The sequence below is a fragment of the Dipodomys merriami genome, unplaced genomic scaffold, assembly GCF_024711535.1.
Source record: "Dipodomys merriami isolate MVZ:Mamm:240054 unplaced genomic scaffold, mDipMer1.0.p SCAF_15, whole genome shotgun sequence".
Lineage (NCBI taxonomy): Eukaryota > Metazoa > Chordata > Mammalia > Rodentia > Heteromyidae > Dipodomys > Dipodomys merriami.
The window spans coordinates 26,785,918-26,801,506 of NW_027202826.1; the positions used below are offsets into that span (position 1 = coordinate 26,785,918).

The 15,589-nt window shown below is 35.2% G+C and overlaps 1 protein-coding gene across 3 annotated transcripts in view; it reads left to right on the forward strand.

The window, feature by feature from the left end:
* The window catches only part of Ank2 (ankyrin 2), a 212,764-nt gene that overhangs the window by 80,361 nt on the left and 116,814 nt on the right, over positions 1–15,589 (forward strand). For 2 of the 3 annotated variants that reach the window (XM_070022476.1, XM_070022478.1), the window contains exons 7-11: positions 110–133; positions 3,274–3,372; positions 4,296–4,394; positions 9,628–9,726; positions 15,027–15,224. In XM_070022476.1, the coding sequence (XP_069878577.1) occupies positions 110–133; positions 3,274–3,372; positions 4,296–4,394; positions 9,628–9,726; positions 15,027–15,224 (519 nt within the window). The remainder of the gene's footprint in view (positions 1–109; positions 134–3,273; positions 3,373–4,295; positions 4,395–9,627; positions 9,727–15,026; positions 15,225–15,589) is intronic. The other variant, XM_070022477.1, reaches the window with a different exon arrangement.

The following is a 15,589-nucleotide window of genomic DNA, read 5'->3' on the forward strand; positions in this document are numbered from 1 at the left end:
TTTGGCCTGTTTGACTAAGGTAATCTGATTGCAAGGAGCAGGTTGTTTCTTGTCTTAATTTTGCCTTGTGTAATGTCTTCCCTCTTTTTCCCACACAACACTGCTTCAGATGATGGTGAATAGAACAACTGAGGTACAGTATTGTGCATATGCCAACCTCTACCTTATTTTTAAATTTATTTTCAGTTTTTTCCCTCATCACAGTAAATACCCACTAATACATACTAATGATGACAGTTCTGTTCAAGAAAAATTATTTAGAAAAAATCTCTCGTAATTTAGGAAACATTGACAACTCAAATATATTCAATGCAGCAATAATGGAAGCATTATTAAATCAGCAAAACTACTACGGTAGTTTCTGAGTCCAACATAAAACAAAAATCTCCTGAGCATATATTTCAATCAATGAACTTTATCTTTTTTTTTTTTTTTTTTGCAAAGACAAGATCACGTATTTTTGAAAATTCTCAGATTAGACCTCAAGGAAATGAAAATTCAAAGTCCATTACTAAGTTTGTGTTTTTAAATCTTTTATCTAACTGCAGATGCTCTTTTCTTTTTCCGGTATATTTTCTCTTTACCACATTGTTTGTAATCAATAACATATTGAGCATTTAATGAGCAAAGCAGTTGCTTTTTCTTGTAAGTCCTAAAATACTTGCCATTAAATCATTTTCTGCATACCACAATAGGTCACATCAATCAACAAGAACATTAAGTTCAGAAGCATCTCAATAACATTTTATGTGTGTGTGTGTGTGTGTGTGTGTGTGTGTGTGTGTGTGTGTGTGTGTGTGGTCTATTCTTGCTCATTGCTACAGAGAGTTAATAATACAATCATTGAAAATATATTATATATATATATCAGTACATGCACAAAGGCACAAGCACTTGCTTGTCTAGGTAGGTTAACTTTTGCATCCCTAGGGTATTTTTATTTATTTATTTTTATTAAATTTAAGTAGATGTACAAAGGAGTTGCCATTTAACAAGGCAATTCATCAATTCATAAACACAGTACATCATGAATGAAATATTGTTTAGACTAACATTTTATTTGATCATTTGGTTGGGATTTGGGGCAATGGATCTTTGAACATTCATACCTAGTATTTACTGGTAGTAATATATGCATGTTTTTATTTAATTTTTGGCAGTATGGGGCTTGAACTCAGGGCCTGGGCCAGTCCTTAAGCTCTTTTGCTTAAACCTAGCGCCTGATCACTTAAGCCACAGTGCAGCTTTTGGTTTTTGAGTAGTTAATTGGAGATGAGTCTCATAGGGACTTTTCTGCCTGGGCTGGCTTCGAACTGCTATCCTCAATTATCAGTAGTAGTCGATCTCCTGAGTAGTTAAGGATTACAGGTATGAGCCACTGGTGCCCAGCCACTGTTATCTTCAGTATTACACTTTCTTTATTGAAATGGTGATACACTTGGATTATTTGCATCACCACTTTTGTTCCATATCTGTGCGTGGAATCTATATTAGAGACAAAAGAAAAATTGTCCAACTCAGCTTCCTGGTGAAGTAATTCAAAAACACCATAAAATTAATCTAAACTTCTGATTTTAATATCCTTAACTTTTTGGGGTGCCCTGTTTGATGACTCTTTATAAGACAGTTTGAACAGAATATAGGCTCTAAATATTTGTGATTGAAAGTAGCTGTTTGGATAGATTTGTACTCACTTATAAATATTTCTTTAATATAAAATAACAAAGAAGAGAAAGCCTTCCATCTCTAATTTTGAGAAAGATGAAATCAGTCTCCCCAACCCATGCTTATCAGGCAAGAGCCCATGGCCAGGGTTGCTATCAGCTTTCTGTAGAACAAGATTCACAGTCTGAGCTGCTGTGCTAGCTAATGATAAGTTAGTTTTTTTTTACAAGTAAGAAAACTAATATTATATTTGAGTAATTTGGAAGTGATTCAACAGCAATCAAAATATTTCCTTGAAATTAAAGTATTGCTGGAATAATAGACATATACTTTAGGATATGTCTGAAAGACAAGAACTATCAAGATAAAACTGAAAAACCTTTTGTGGATTATATGTTAAATCCCCCAAATATTTTATAAAATAATCACCAGGTTATAGCTTAATTCTTCTTTTTGACACAAATATTTGGCATCATCTGGGCCTAAAATACAAATTATCTCCATCACAGTTGTGGGGTTTGGATTAATAGTTACTATTTTTACTTGATGTCTTGATGTTTTACAGCCAGAAATTATTTACAGCTAATGTGTTAATAGCACAGGAAAAGTTCCAAGTTGTTATTTAGGGAATTTTAAAAATAAAAAAAAAAAAACAATCAAGTCAACAGAAAAGTAACAATGTTGACTTAGAAAATATTTTTTTAAAACAGTGTGGTAAACATCAAAGTTCATTGCAAATTAAAAAAATAATAAGAGAAAACAATGGGAAAAATGCAGGATTCAATAGCCAATGATTGCTCTGTATTTTCCCATACTCTTATTTTTACAACATGAAGTTTCTACAGTGAGAAAAATGATCAGATCTTTGTGTACTTTAATAAGAGAAGAGTAAACATATATCTATTATGAAAACAGCAAAAGTTTCTACCTAAATTTTCATCAGAAAAAGAAATGACAGGGAATATGCTTTCTCTCATTTAAGATATTCAAGTTTCATTAAAAAAAAGTTTTTTGAGCGTGAATAGTTCTCTAATGCCTGTATAGTTTATTTTAATCACATTTTATTTTATTGATAAGGTTTTGCTTCATTTTCAAATATGAATTAACAATCTTTTTCTCTTTATTTCATAGATAGATAGATATAGATACCAAGTATATTGTTTAATTTTTGTTTTTAAATACTTTTCTTGGCCAGTCACCAGTGGCTCATCCCTATAAACCTAGATTCTCAGGAGGCTGAGATCTGAGGATTTCGGTTCGAAGCCAGCCCAGGCAGGAAAGTCTGTGAGACTCTTAACTACTCAGAAAAAGCCGTAAGTGGCATTGGGGCTCAAGTGGTCGATACCTGCCTTGAGCACAAAGAGAATTCAAGCCCAGATAACTAGCTGTGGTAATTAATAGTCATATTGCCATTAAAGGTAGAATGTGTATTTCTTTATGGCACTATTTACAACCTTATAACACAAAAATGTCAAGAGCCCTACGGAAGGGTTTACTGTTTAAATTGTGGTAGGCAGGATCCCTGTGGTTTTGCACATGACTCCTGTGTGTACAGCACGTACCCGGTGGAACTGCCCTATTCACCGTCACTTCTTTGCTTCTCCATAGAGTGGTTTCACCCCTTTGCACATAGCCGCGCACTATGGAAACGTTAACGTGGCCACTCTTCTTCTCAATCGGGGAGCTGCGGTGGATTTCACAGCCAGGGTATGCATGAAAATAGTTTCTTGTCTTCAACAGCCATGAATGGGTATTTTGAGAAAATAAACATGAATACAGATGGCTTTCTTAAAGCTTTTATTAAAAAAATTGTATCCCTTTCCATGGATTATTTCTAACAATTCTAGATTTTGCTTTTTATTGTTTCTTTAAGCCATAGGAAGTTATCATGACAAATGAGACTGTAAAGTCATACACAGACAAGCCATTTTCCATAGTGAAGTATGGAAGTTTTAACACAGGGTTGAAAGGATTTGAAGATGATGCCACATATCATAAACTGTCAGCTTCAAGTCAATACATAATGAAACTGCTGGGTACAGGTGGCTCACACCTGTAATCCTAGCTATCCAGGAGGCTGAGATCTGAAGATCCATGTGTATAATAATGAATATATTTTAGTCATTATATGTTATAGTTAATGACTTTCATGTAGTTACATTCTGTATGTTTATTTTATTTTATTTTAGTCAGTCATGGGGCTGGAACTCTGGGCCTGGGCGCTGTCCCTGAGCTCTTCAGCTCATGGCTAGAGCTCTACCACTTGAGCCACTTCTGGTTTTCTGTTGGTTTATTGGATACAAGCGTCTCATGGACTTTCTTGCCTGGGCTAGCTTTGAACTTCAATTGAACCGCAATCCTCAGATCTCAGCCTCCTGAGTAGCTAGGATTATAGGTATGAGCCACCGGCACCAGGCTTACATTCTGTATGTTTAAATTGTCTTAGCAATTATGCTCTGTGGTTTGTATACTCATTGCTCCTTAAGATTTACAGACATTGAAATTGTTAGAACCATGAATCAAAATACTGAGCAGATCACAATTTCCTTGTGTCATTTAATATGAGAAGCTTTGCCCTCCTGACTAGCCATACCCAATATGCTCTGTTTGTTTTTTTTTTCATGGTATAGAATGGAATTACACCTCTGCACGTGGCTTCTAAACGGGGAAACACAAATATGGTGAAGCTCCTGCTGGATCGAGGTGGTCAGATCGATGCCAAAACTAGGGTAAGTAACCCTCCTTCCAATTTCCTGCCATTTTTATGTATTTGTTCCCACCTAGAGCACCTCACAGCACTAGTGAGTAAACATCAGCTGTCTGTTTTGAAAGAATTGCTTTCCTGCATTTCATTTAAATCTCATACGTCACTTAAAGGTTTCATATCATAAAGTGAAATTAATATGTGCTCACTATTGCACGGAGAAGCAGAGTACTAGTCTCTCACTGAGATGATTTTAAGGTGTTTCTTCTTCTTCTTCTTCTTCTTCTTCTTCTTCTTCTTCTTCTTCTTCTTCTTCTTCTTCTTCTTCTTCTTCTTCTTCTTCTTCTTCCTTCTTCTCTTCTTCCTCCTCCTCCTCCTCCTCCTCCTCCTCCTCCTCCTCCTCCTCCTCCTCCTCCTCCTCCTCCTCCTCCTCCTCCTCCTCCTCCTCCACCTCCTCTTCCTCCTCTTCCTCCTCTTTCACCTCTTCTTCCTCCTCCTCTTCCTTCTTCTTGTTTTCTGGGAACAAAGATTAAAGATTGGACTTTCACATTTCTGTTTTGGGTTGTTAGAAATACCATCAACCCAAATTTTATTGTTTTATTGGCATATATTAGGTTTTAAGAATGTGGCTTTTTCATGAAATATTTTAATATATGTTCAGAATCTATTTTTTCCTAACCAGTTCCTGAGTGGTGGTATTTTATTGATTTGCTAGTGTGCTTATATGGAAAGAAAGCATGAGATTGGCATATTATGCTTTCACTTCTTTCAGTAGAAGTGGTAGCTTTCATTTCAAACTTAGGTAAAATATCATCCTGTGTTTTTAATGCACTTCCATTAAATGAGATAACAGGGTACGCATGAGAGTGTACTTGTCAACAATGCCAATTTTGGCTAGGAGGTAGTGGCTCTCCATTGTAATCCTATCTACTCAGGAGGCTGAGATCTGGGAAATCACTGTTTGAAGCCAGCCCAGGCAGAAAAATCTTTGAGACTTTATGGCCAATGTAATCAGCAAAAAGCCACACTGAAGGAGTGATCCAAGCACTAGAGCACCACACCTAGCAAGCACAATGCCCTGAGATCAAACTCTGCACCAGAAAATAAAGTGTTGAAAGCAAGCCACCTGATTTCCAACCATGGCAATTGACAGCTACTGACATGATTTCACAAAATGTAGAATTGAGGAGCGATATGTTCAAAATTGAGCTCTCCTTAGTATATATAAGCTGGTAGTAAATATAATATTGGATAGCATTGAGATTTTTTTCTTGAGTAAGTTAAAATACTTTCTTATCCCTAAGTAATAGGGTTTTAAAATCATTGGTAGGTTCTTTCCAATCTAGTTATAGCTAAAAGATCTATGTGCCTCTTATCAAGCACACAATTTAGTAGGAAATTAAATAGAAATCAAGGACTGTGGTTTGGAATTGGTAGGCAAATGCTGGAATTATATAGAATGTGCTTTCTAGCATCCTGTAATATAGCATATTTTTTCTTTTGTATTTTGAAAATATATTTAAAATGAGGTTAAAAATTTTAATTTTCTCAACTCTCATTTTAGGTATGATAATAGAGCTTTTATATATAGATTAAAATTATTCTTCTTCCCTTGTGTGGGAGTTTTCAGTTCTCCTAGGAATCATGGTAATCCCAAATACGTTGAAATTAGTGTATCTGCACAAGAATTTTCCCTTGAATTTTTCATTGCTTTTTCTCATTTAGAAGGTTTTCTTTTTATTTAATAGGGTGTTTTTTAAAAAATTATTTGTGAAAGGAGATTTCCTGAAGATATTTCCATACGTATTCATGATATACCTTAATCATCATCACGCCTACCACCACCTCTCTCTCATTCTCTTTCCCTCTTTTCCCAATCCATTTTCTGCTGGCTTCATTTTTCACTTTTCATATCAACTCACAAAGTTCTTTGAATATATTCAATTTCCTCACCCTTTCTTTGGTCCCTTCACCCTCTCCCACTGATACCCTCTCCCAATTATTATTATTATGAAGTAAACTTTACCTCTCAGTACCATTTTGTCAGTTATTTAGACTTCAAATCCTGTTGGCTTTCCCTTTATGAAGTAGGTTCAAGTGGGAAAGTCAGAGATATTTTTAGTAGAGTCCCTTACTGCTATTGAAAAAAGAAATCTTAATCTTTTTCATGTTTATGTTTAACCATAAATTTTATAACTAGCTAAAATGAAATGATTAATTCAGCCTTATTAAGGGCATTGTTCTTTTTTTGTTTTTTAAACTTATTTATTATTTAAATATGGAGATATTCTATCTGATAATTACGTGTAAGATATTGAAATACACATTTCAGTACAAACAATAAAAGTATACCAAAAACATTAAAAGATGAACTAAAAGAGCACATCAGGAAAAGCACTCACCCTTGTTACTTTTGATTAGATGTCATAATTCATAATTAACATAGTAACAATATTAGTTACCAGTTGTCATATTTGATATTCTAGATACTCCCACTAAGCGTTTTACAAATATCATCTTACTTCATTTTCCTAACAACTCATGAAGTATGCATTATTTTCCTGTTGAGAAAACATGGAAGTCTCCATTGAGGAATGAGGCTACCAAGAGGGAAAAATACAGTTAACAGTACTATATAATATGACCAGAACGAAAACCAGTTTTAGTTACTAGCATTTTTATGATGATAGAGACATCAAGAACCTAACACTAATAGCTCCCACCTGTAATCTGAGCTTCTCGGGAGTTTGAAGGTGAAGGTTCAAAGCCAGCCTAGGCAGAAGAAAAGTCTAGGAGATTCCATCTCTAAGTAACAGCAAGAAAACCAGCAGGAGGTGTTGTGCAAGTGGTAGAATGCCAGCTGAGCAAACAAGCTGAAAAAATTTGAGGATCTGGGTTAAAAAAGAAAAAGACATCAAGAAGAATGATGTAAGCAGACCAGAGGAAAGAACTATTGTAAAGAATGCGTGGTCTGATTGGTCAGAATCCCAGTCATCAATCATGGTGCCTCACAGCACAAGCCCAGTTGAGTGAATGCATGTAGCTGGAGCCCATATGGAAAAAATACCTAGAGAAGAATCCCCAGAATGTTCTACTAGGAAGAATACTATATCTCAGATAAATTATTTCTAAGAGGGTAACATAACCTGGAAAGATGGTCTTGAAAGTAAAGACACAAAAGATGAGTCATTAAGAGTTTTGGATCAATTTGAAGCTTTGAAAGCATCTTAATTGTTCATTGTGCTACATTTTCTGTGATTGCTGCCCACACCTCCTCCACCTCTTTCCTTTAGTGGATCTTCATATCTTTCCTTAAGTTTCACTTCCTTAGGTGAAGTTATACATTCAGAATTTCATTTCTCCTCTTTTAGATTTTGCTCATTATTCTTCCTTGTTATCCTTTGCGCGTGCACACGTGCACGTGTGTGTGTGTGTGTGTGTGTGTGTGTGTGTGTGTGTGTGTGAGTGATATTGGGGCTGGAACTCAGGGTATAACTCTTTTCACTCAAGTTGGTGCCCTACCACTTGGCCTACACTTCCCCTTCTAGTTTTTGGCTGATCAATCAAAGATTATTGAGGATTTTTCTCCTACCTGGGCTGTCTTTGAATCACAGTCTTCCCATATCAGCTTCATGAGTAGTTAGGATTACAAGCCTAGCCATCAATGACTGGCCTTAAAATGGTTTAGTCCCTATTTTACCTTGTATTTTCTAACTATTCTGCTTTGGGCTCATGCTAAAGGGAAATAAAATATGACAGAAGTTGGTGATTGCTCTAAAATAGAGGCTGCACTCTAAAAGTTTTAACATCAGAAAAACCATTAACATGTTGCTGGTATCCTATTTTACTGGATGGAAATAGACCTAATTCTATTTAGTAATACTAAATTACATCTTTGGGAAATAACTATATGATCTTTAAACACTGAAAAATATAGTGGAAATATGAAAAAGCTCCAACCCCTCCACTTTTTTTTTATAACAAGCCTCAGTGTGCACTTTAGGAAAATTTATGTAAGTTGTAGCAGTTCAAAAGAGGACAAGTTAGAAATGAATTTTTAAATAAAAGTTATGCTAGGACAGCAAAATGAAAATAGTATAACTTAATATAAACCCAGTTATGATTCCAAACAAGTAGGGATTTAAATTAAAGTCCAACAAATCCAACATTCTCTCCTTTTCCAACTTCTTGAATGTGCACACTTGGGGACAGACAACAATTTCTTTCCCATAGCCCTCCTAAAGATGGGATTCTCTTGCTGACTCCAGTCTCCGTTTTGACTAGTTCTACTTCCCTCAGTCAAGATCTCTTTCTCTCTTGTTTTCCCCTTAACTCTCTCATTTTCTGTCTCAGAGACAGCTGTTATTTTGTTACAATTCTATAGGGTCACTAGGAGTGAGTTCCTTTTTTGAAGGGCAATAGATACAATCTTACTTTTTTGTTTTTAAAATTTTTCTTGTAAAGGTGATGTACAAAGGGGTTAGTTACACAAGTCAGATAATGAAGACATTTCCTTTTGAACATTATCACCCCTTCCCTCATTCTTTCCCAGTTTTCCCCTCTTGGCTTCCCTCCCCTACAAGTTGTATAGTTCATTTCTAACATAGTGTCTTGAGGGTTTCACTGCTGAATTGGTTCTCCCTTTGTCCCACCATTTCTGTGCTTCTCCTTCCCTTCCCCAAATCAGATAAACATATATAAAACAAAGGTACAGAAATCAAAAACACCAACAAATGGGAATAAAGCAAAGAAAAAAGAAAAGAAGAAGAAGAAAAAAGAACCACCAATAGTATAATAATAATAATAATAATAATAATAATAATAATAATAATAATAATAATAATAATAAAGCCTCTTCTGTTCTTGGAGTTCATTTTGATAAGCATCATTTTATTCGATCTTATGCACATAACAATTGAGCCCTTGTGATCCTCTTCTAAGGACATCTTCCTTTATTCACTGTGTGAATGTTTAGATTGTTGTTTAATTAATCATGTCCACGTGTAATTATTTGTTTTTTTTTTACTATCCACTGAGTTTACTTGTAGATTTATGGGCACATTCTAGTGATTACAACTGAGGGAAACCATGCAGCGTATTTTTCTTTGGGTCTGGCTTTCTTCCCTTAATGTAATTTTTTCCAAGTCTTTCCATTTCTTTATGAATGAGGCAATTTGCCATTCTTGCTGATGGAAGCTGCAAATAAAAATACACTCACAAACGTGAATTCAGGCCCATTTCATTCTTTATTTCCACAGGATGGGTTGACGCCCCTTCACTGTGCTGCGCGAAGTGGGCATGACCAGGTTGTGGAGCTGCTGTTGGAGCGAGGAGCTCCCTTGCTGGCCAGGACCAAGGTGAGGACTCAGAGCATGGAATCTGTGTTTTGGTCATCTCTTCTTGAAAGCATCAGCCAAGTATTTTCTAGTTATGTGTGTGTATGGAGGGCTATTAAAATGGACAGATACATGTATTATGATTGCAGAATATACTTCAGTTTTGCTATATTTTTATATGCTCCTCTTTCTGCTGATGAAAATTGGAACTACATTATATACAATAGGAATTCTGTATGTAAATGAGAATGTCTCTTGTGCCCAATGAATCCCCTACATGTTAACAAAATTGTAAAACTATTTTGATAACTGGAATCTCCAACGTCTGTTAGAGTCGATGAGAATTATTTTTGTGGCTCTGTGAGATAACTATAAAATGCACACAGAATTATCTTTCAGAGCTACACAATTAGCAGTCAAAGATGAATGTGGTAGCTTATCCAGTCTTTATCTCTTAAGCAATACTAGTAGACATAACTGCTTAACAGTGCTGCTACCTAATTACATATGGGGTTAGGAAAAGTTAACGTAAGTAAAGATGAGCCACCTACAACACACCATTAAATAAGAATATTATTCATAATAACATTTGTTGCCTCATTTCATTTATATGCACAAACATGAGAAAAACATTTTTTCATATGAATAATAACCATATGGTGAGTTATTGGAGATTGTTGTTATCAAAATAGTTTTAAAACTTTATTATCATGTAGTTTCCCATTACCTAGTCTTTCTATGGACTATGAAAACTATCATGAAACAAACTAACATCAATAACAATTTAGTAATCTATGTTAAAAAGCAATTTAGTACTCTTTGCAACACCTGGATCCTTAAGTACAACAAAAATTTAGGTGAAGTCCTCTTCTTATATTTCTCCCCATACAATGGTTACTTCTTATGTTCCAACAAGATCACTATCAGCTAACCTTGTGTCTGAGACAAACTGACATAAACAGATAGTTTTTCCATTTATATTACTTTTAAATTGTCTATTGACTTGAAATCATTTGGAGCAACCTGGCCCATACATGTAAAATATATGTAGACTGAACTCAGTCTTTAAAGATGTGCCTTACCAGTCCTGGAAAGGTGAAAACTCAAGTCAGAAATATACAAAGGGAAATTAATGATCTGCATTACTTCTGTTTTCAGAAATATACACTGTGTTACACAAATCTGTGTTTTAGCCAGGTAGGGGTGACCCACATTTGTAATCCTAGTTAACTTGAGAAGTTGGGATTGTGAGAATCACACTTCCAGACCAAAGCAGGCAGACAAGTTCTAAAGCCTTCATCTCAGTGTAAGAAGCTAGCTGTGGTGGTGCATGCCCGTCATGTCAGGAAAATATTGAAAGATTTAGTACAGTGCAGAGATACATCTAAGCAAGAAGCAAACCTTACCTCAGAAATAACCAATGCATAAAGGGCTGGAGATTTCACTCAACAGTAGTGTACCTGCCTAGTAAGCATGAAGTTGAGTTCAAATCCCATTTCCATCATATATACATATATATATAATGTATATACTGTATATGCATGCATTGTATGGATGCATGCATATATATGTCTTAAGATGAAACATATTGGGTGGTTAACAGATAATTATGAAAAGTTTTGGTGAACAGATAATATTTTTGTTAAATTTTATTTTATTGTAAAAATGCTGTACAAAGGGGTTACAGTTGCATGAGTAAGGCAATGATAGATGATAATTTAAATGGTAATAAAATTTCAGATCAATCATGCTAATAAAAAAGCAAATCAAGGAGAAACATATGCTGTTCCATGAGTCATATGCTTCTGGAGTTGGTCTGCAATTGCCATATCATACTAATGAAGACCATAGACCCTCACTGTGATATATATATATATATATATATATATATATATATATATGCATATATATACAGACATCCTCAAGATCAGTTATTATTCAGATGTAAGGATCCAGTATGATGTTTGCATGATTGTATCATGCATTTGTATCATGACTAGTTATCATGTGTGAAAAAGACACAAGTTGCCAAGTAACACTTTGGTCACTTGGGGAAAACCAAGAGGAATAATACAACCAGTACATTTTTTTAAAGCTTAGAATTATATGGACAAAACACAAGAGGAGAGAATGACATAAAGTAGGGCTATATGCAGGATAAAGAACATGGAGAAGAGGAACTAATCAGGTTGGAGTTAGGTAATACCAGTGCCCAGAACTGAAATAAATGCCCGATGTCAGTCTGTTGTTCCTCTCTTCAGAACAAATTTTTCTTTTTCTCCTTGAAGAAAAAAAGACTTTTTTCTCCTCGTTTTTTCCTCCTTGAAACATCTTCCCCCCATTCTTTGAAAATCTAGCTCTGCACACTTAATCTTCACCATAATCTATTTCCAATTCCCAATCACTTTTTGAGAAGACCAGCAGATGACTCTTCTGGCCCAGCCTTTTAGTGTAATAATTGTAAATCCTCCATAATGTCTAGGCCTACCTTTCTGCTCTTCAACTGTCCCTTCTATGTTTTAGCTTGCTCCTTACACAACCTCAGTAACAGAGGTTCTTTTTATTCTGCTGGGATTTTTCAATTTTCATTTTCATAGAGCAGTAGAAACTATTTTCTAGAAGAATTTCTGAATAGTTTTGCTAGAATAGTAAATGCTATTTTCTAAAAGAGTTTCCAGAAAAGTTATCTTAGAATAGTGAAATTATTTTTGTAATCTCACGGTTCCTTATTCAGCTTGGGCCCTTTGCCCAGTGTAAGTTCCATAGTCAGTATATCACCTACATATTCACACCAACTTCCTCTCCTTCTCTCCCCCCACCTCTATCCAGCCACACCTAAATGTGGCTACAGTGGCTTCAAAACTATGATCAGGGCCCTGAAGTTAGCCATAATGCTGCCCAACAATCACACTGTCTAGCATTACTGTCTGTTGCATTACTAGATTATTTTTTCTCTCTGCATTTCTTATATTTCTGTTTTTTGACTTCCCACCACACTGAGATCATTAGAGTAATCAGAAGAGGATTTCCACATTCTCCTACCTTTATATCTGTCCAATTACATGAATCAGAACCCATATTGTCTAGAATCTCTACATTTACTGTTAATGGAACATCTTACTCCTCTCAATACATTTTCTTATTTGTCTTCCATGGCATCATATGTAATATATATATATATATATATATATATATATATATATATATATATATATACACATATATAGACAGACAGATAGATAGATAGATAGATAGATAGATAGATAGATAGATAGATAGATAGATAGATAGATAGATAGATAGATAGATAGATAGATAGATAGATAGATTTTCTCCTTTTTCTAGTCTTCACTTCTCAATTTCCTTTATAAGTTCCTTCTCATCTGTCAGGTCTTTAAATATCATAACTCCAGAACTCTGCCTTTGTATCACTTCCTGTCTTTCTGCACTACTTGCTATAAAATCTTTAAATAGTATCCAAGTGCTGATGACCCATGCATCATATGTTCATGTCAGTTTTCCCTGACCACTTGGATGTCTATTGAGCAGCTCAAATTAAGTTCAGAACCCAGCTTATTATTGTATTATCCCCATTTCCAGCCTTAATCCTCCTATTCTCACTCTTTTAAAATTCCACTTTTCCCCCAAATTTCTCAGACCTAATGGCTCATATTATGCTAAATGCTTCTTTTACACTTTTTTACTTCCTATTTCCAACCCCTCCCCACTTCTTTCAAGTGTATCATTAAGTCAGCAGCTTCTCAACAGTTTCAGTAATGTAACTCTCATCCAGGTCATCCTCCTCCTGATGGCTTCAAGAAGCTGCTAACTAGTTTCATGTCTTCCTTTAGCCCAGTCCATTCACAAAACAACAGCCAGGGTAATCCTTTTGTCCTGACTCGTCTATCTTCCAACCTAGAAAACAAGACTAGGAAGACAGGCAGTCTGTGTTCTCAGTACTTGAATAAGGTTTGAAGAGTGCCTACTCAGTAAATAAGCTCAAAAGGAACAAAGGATGGAATGGTGCCTATTTTATTTTTTACATACTATTATGTGAATAAAACAATATTGAAGAATGATAAGCTTGCAGAGAAATATTCAACCTCTGGTATATATACTGTTGAGGTCTAAAATATGTTTCCCACTGAGCAATTCCCTTCCTCTCCAGTTCATTACTAATGTCTTCTAAAAGTTTATTTTATAGATTTCTAAATATAAAAGCAATAATTATAAGTTAACATTATTTCAGAAACAATAATACTTTTAATCACTTGAACTCATAAGCTGTCACAAATAAGATTTTAATGTAATTGCTTTTTAGATGTTTATCACTTTAAAAATCACCTTACTGACTGAGACTATTGGGCTGTGGTCCTTTTCTGGTATCTCATACAGATAGGTTCTGTTTTGAATGGACTGTTTATCCAAATGGTTACTTGATCAATGATCCTTTTGCTAGTGACTGTATTGGAATTCACAAGCAAAGAAAATGTTGTCTCTTAATTGTACAATATTCTACTAATGTATTCCTTATTATTTCTAAGTTAACATATATTTTCTTGAAATTTATTTATTGAACTTATTTAAAAAAACCTTAGGTTGATAATGAATAATATTATACCCTGCTATCATGTGTTTCTGCTACTGACTGCCTTATAGAATTGAAGTTAAAGCTATTTGGAACTATACCAAAACTTTAGACTTGCATCAGTGACCTTGTGAGGTCAAGGATACACACATAGCTCACTTCAGTTTCTCCCTCTTCTAACTCTTACATAAGATCACTGGAAAAAGCCGTCACAGAACATGAGAACAGGGTGGACTTAGAGATAGCAAGAATTTCCTTATCTCTCTAACCTATTCCATCTGTTCCACCTTCACCTGCCAAACCCTCTATTTATAGGTAAAGAAACATTGGCAGAGACAACTGGATGTACACTCCTGTGTATGGAGTGGGATACAAATAATTTAAGCTATAGCTATCACTTATTTTTGTTTATACAATACTTTCTTAATAATTATAAAACTAGGCTGAATTGCCACAAATATTATGCATTCATTCACAAAGAGCATATATGTCTTTTGCTGAAAAAAATAATGTAATTATAAAGTTAAATGTTCTTTTAATTTCCTCTCCACTGAAGAGAATCTGTCATCTATCAAATATCAACTAGAAAGTATCAGATATTGAATAGATATAAAATCGAAAGCATTTCTCCCCCTGCCAGTAACCGTGTTAGAGATCAAGAAGCGACTTTACAATGTCTTAGAACAAGAAAGTAATTTAAACACAAGATGATTGTGTTTTGCTTGATGTGCAGAATGGCCTGTCTCCACTTCACATGGCTGCCCAGGGGGATCACGTGGAATGTGTGAAGCATCTGCTACAACACAAGGCGCCTGTTGATGATGTCACCTTGGACTACCTGACAGCCCTCCATGTTGCTGCACACTGTGGCCACTACCGTGTAACCAAACTCCTTCTGGACAAGAGAGCCAACCCGAATGCCAGAGCTCTGGTAAACCTGGCCTAGTCCACATTCATGGGAATAAGCAAACCCATACTGCTTGACCAATGTTGCCTACACTGTTGTACATGGTGACAGATTTGTAGTCAGTACTTCTGAGGTTGTCGCCTAGTTCATGCCTTCATGGTTGTGAATAGATAATGGTGGGCAAGGATAGATTTAAAAGAGCATCAATGAAGCATTTCTAAACCATTCCATTGCAATCAGACAGTATGGGATTCTAGAGTGGTGAGTGATTTTGTTTTAAACTGAAAAAAAAAAGAGGTTGAAAAATAAGAAATGATAAAGTAAGTTCTTGATACTAGGTACAGTCTGGATACCAGAATGAAAAAAAAAGGTAAACTTTATTAATCTCT